General features: G+C 28.6%; 1 protein-coding gene across 1 annotated transcript; it reads right to left on the reverse strand.

The window, feature by feature from the left end:
* Positions 1 to 229: 229 nt before the first annotated feature.
* Positions 230 to 3,531, reverse strand: LOC111629088 (the record flags this gene model as incomplete). Its single annotated transcript, XM_023372949.1, has 3 exons — positions 230 to 616; positions 680 to 772; positions 3,432 to 3,531. Coding segments are annotated over 3 exons (567 nt in total), but the record flags the coding sequence as incomplete, so codon positions are not given.
* Positions 3,532 to 3,536: the final 5 nt, after the last annotated feature.

Raw genomic sequence — 3,536 nt, forward strand, 5'->3', positions numbered from 1 at the left:
TCGTGCTGAAATAATTTTTTTTGTGACAAGTAATAGATGGAAGCAAATTTTAAGTTGTCGAAATATCATCTGTGGAAGTGGGAAATTCAAAAAACTTTTATAGTTATATTCAATATTCTGTAATCTAAAGTGTTATTTCATATAATCGAGACTATCTTCATTATTCGATTTAACAATCATAATAAATTACATTTTACATTAAAAATAATTTTAAAATATATATATAAGCAAGTATGAGAAATCTATATTGTTGTTTTTTGAATCAAATACATATAAGAGTGAATCAATAAATAACCAGCCAAAAGCAACGGCATTGCTGCTTGCTCCGGCTGGTTATTTATTAACCCATCTATATAGTTTTCAACGTAATTTAAAAATTTTTTGAATGAAAATAAAGTTTCTTCTAGATAGCTTTTTAGTGAGAAAAAAGAATCATCACCTAAATTAAAACAACCTGATTTATATGTTGCCAACTTTACCCTGTAAAGCCGAGCTTCCAGTTCTACACAACCATGTAACTTGTTTTTAGAATCTTGTAGATCATAAAATCGAATGCAAACGTCTGTATACTTCTTTAGATGTGGTGCTCGAAAACAAATTGGTGGTGGATTGTGAACTACCAATATAGATATTAACGTTAAAAATTAAATTACTTCATATTTTAATTTTCAAAACTTACCTGAAATGGTTTCACTGTAAATGGTTTTGTTATCAATAGTGATAGTAAATGATAATCCATAATCATTTGGAAGATAAGTGAGATTTACACAACCTAAATACAATATACATATATAGAAAAATAGATGATTATTAATTTGATATGCAAAATGCAATATATAATATGGGTTAAGATTCTAAAATTAATTTTATTTTTCAAATGACTAAATATTTTATAATTTCAAATTTAAACTTTGAATATTTTATGCTTCTTTTATAAAAAAATTAATTAACAACAAAATAAGATATCTCAACATGTACAGTACTTGTTTAATATGATCACTTTTATTTCTGAGAATTTTAAAACCATTACTAAGAAGAGTATTTGTTTTTTAATTTTAATGCAACAATGAGATACTTATTGAAAAAAATATGATATTATGGCAGTTGTAAATTCCCTAACAACTGAATTTAAAAAATGATATATATATTTTATCATAAGTTTCATTTTTATTCAATAAAATTTTTGTTAATTCATTTCAATTTACGTATTTATCATACAAATATTTATTATAAACCATCACACTTTTCATTATTTATACCTGCAAATTTCGATTTTCTTTTATTATATGACATCTCTTAATATGTTTTAATTTTTTGTGTTAATAAACAATTAAAGTTTTAGGGTTTATCACACTGACTCACTTGACTAATGTTTAAATTACCAAAAAGGTCTAACTGAAGAGGAGCCATTATAAACTCCGAAATGCATTTTAGATTGGTAATAGTGTGCATGTATATAGATGTATATAATTAATTAATAAACTCCCCTTGTCAAGTGAGTCAGTATGATAAGCCTTAAAAGTTTAATTGTCTATTAACAAAAAATTATAATAGTAATAATAAGGGCAAGAAGCTATAGTATTAATATATGTTGTTTAATGCTTTGTTTTTAATATGGGTGCGAAAATCAATTGTCAGACATTTCCTACTCTAATTAGCTATATAAAATTAGAATAAATTTTAAAATTTTTAGTGAAAATTGAGTGAAATCTTATCATAATATGATTCTAAAAATATATTTAGGATTAATCCAATTTTGATTTTTATTATGATAACTTATCATATATTGTATTTGTTAAACAATCTATTTTTGAAAAAATATCAAAAACAGTCTTCCAAGTAAAATAGATCTTTATTATGATTATCTGTTGTAGATCTGTTTTATATTAAGATATATATGCTATAACAATGTTATAACTACTTTTGAGAGTAATTGACATTTAATTTGTTTTTACTTTTGTTAGTTATTTCAACCTAAAAAATAAAATGTGTCTTCATTTACAATTTAATAAGATTTTATTTTACAGTGAGTATTCAGTAAAAGTTAAAAAGAAAAAATTAAGGATCACAGATTTGATACTCCGTCAATGCCATCAGTAAGCGATTCTCTGCACAGTAGCTTACAGTAGCTAATACAGCTTGCAAGATCACTGATTTTTAATCTTTCAGATTTCTGAAGAAAATGGAGTTTTAAATAAGCCTTATTCCATTCAACAATTAAAACTTTTCATCAAAACAGAACGTAACAGTTATTACAATTGCCACATTTTATTTAATGAATGTATTTAGAAATGTGTCAATGTATATTTTGAGATCATGTTTATACAAATGAATTCATAAATGGGTTTGTAATGATGATAAAACAAAATTTTGCATGGTAGCTTGTGTATGAGGGGCATTGATGCTATTAAATTTTGGTGGTTAAAGGTCGAGGTTGTGAGGAGATAAAGAAGTATCGCGTGTCATATTCCTAGAGGAGTTGGACTTAATAAAGATGTTATTCTTCCTNGACGGCGGAAAGTAGTTCGGCTGTCCGATGACGTTTTACCGAATTATAGGAGTTTTTTTTACCATGTTTGTACGGATACCGTCGCAATTTTTTCGTTGTCATATAGGAATCCGAACTATAGGAACTCGTGTTATAGGGGAGTCGACTGTATATTGTAAACTACATTCGACCTTCCCTATAAAATGAGTTCCTATAGTTCAGATTCCTATATCACAGCGAAAAAATTGCGACCGTATTCGTATAAAGACGCTAAAAGAGACTCGTAAAATGCGGTAAACGTCATCACCGACTCGTGTCGCGACAAGATTGGTCGAATCTGGACCAATAGTGGACGAGCAGCCGAACTACTTACACGCTACGGAGAATTTAGGCGGGTAAGTTGTTTACTATCGTCTGTACAGTATATAGGCTTAAATTAGATACTGTAAGTCTAATACAGTACTGTAATTTTATACATTTCTTGTGAAAAAACATTTCTTATTCAACGGCCATAAAAATTATTTATATTAATGATGTCTCCAAAGTTCAGCGAATTTTTCGCAGAAAAATAACTTATCAGAAAAATTTCGTCATTGCTTAAGGGGTTAAGGGGTCGCGGAGCGCCGCTCCGCGACGAAAACAAGCTTAAGCAATGGCGTCGTCGAACGGTGCACACTCGGTAAGTAATCCTACAATATTTTGTTTATAGCATAGTTTATACGGATTATTCCCAAAAAATTATACGTGTTTTGGAAATGTTCAGTCGAATTAGTGTAGAATCGATTAATTTTATGGAAGTAACCTTTCAAACAGCCATAGTCCGTAAACTGCATACGTGCCGGGCTGTGATTGGCTGGACTCATAGAAAATGGATTCATAAAAACTGGAACGTATCTACAGTGTCGATTGTATAATGAATCAATTATAAATTTATTCAAATTACCTGTATCATTCAAATAAGTCTTTGGTACTTCTAAATGGGCGCAACAGCCACAAGTAAATTTATAACAGCTGCATCCAGTTTCATCAAAAGTAGATGTAATAGTAG

Source organism: Centruroides sculpturatus, unplaced genomic scaffold, assembly GCF_000671375.1.
Source record: "Centruroides sculpturatus isolate CEXI.00-Female unplaced genomic scaffold, Cexi_2.0 scaffold411, whole genome shotgun sequence".
Classification (NCBI taxonomy): domain Eukaryota; kingdom Metazoa; phylum Arthropoda; class Arachnida; order Scorpiones; family Buthidae; genus Centruroides; species Centruroides sculpturatus.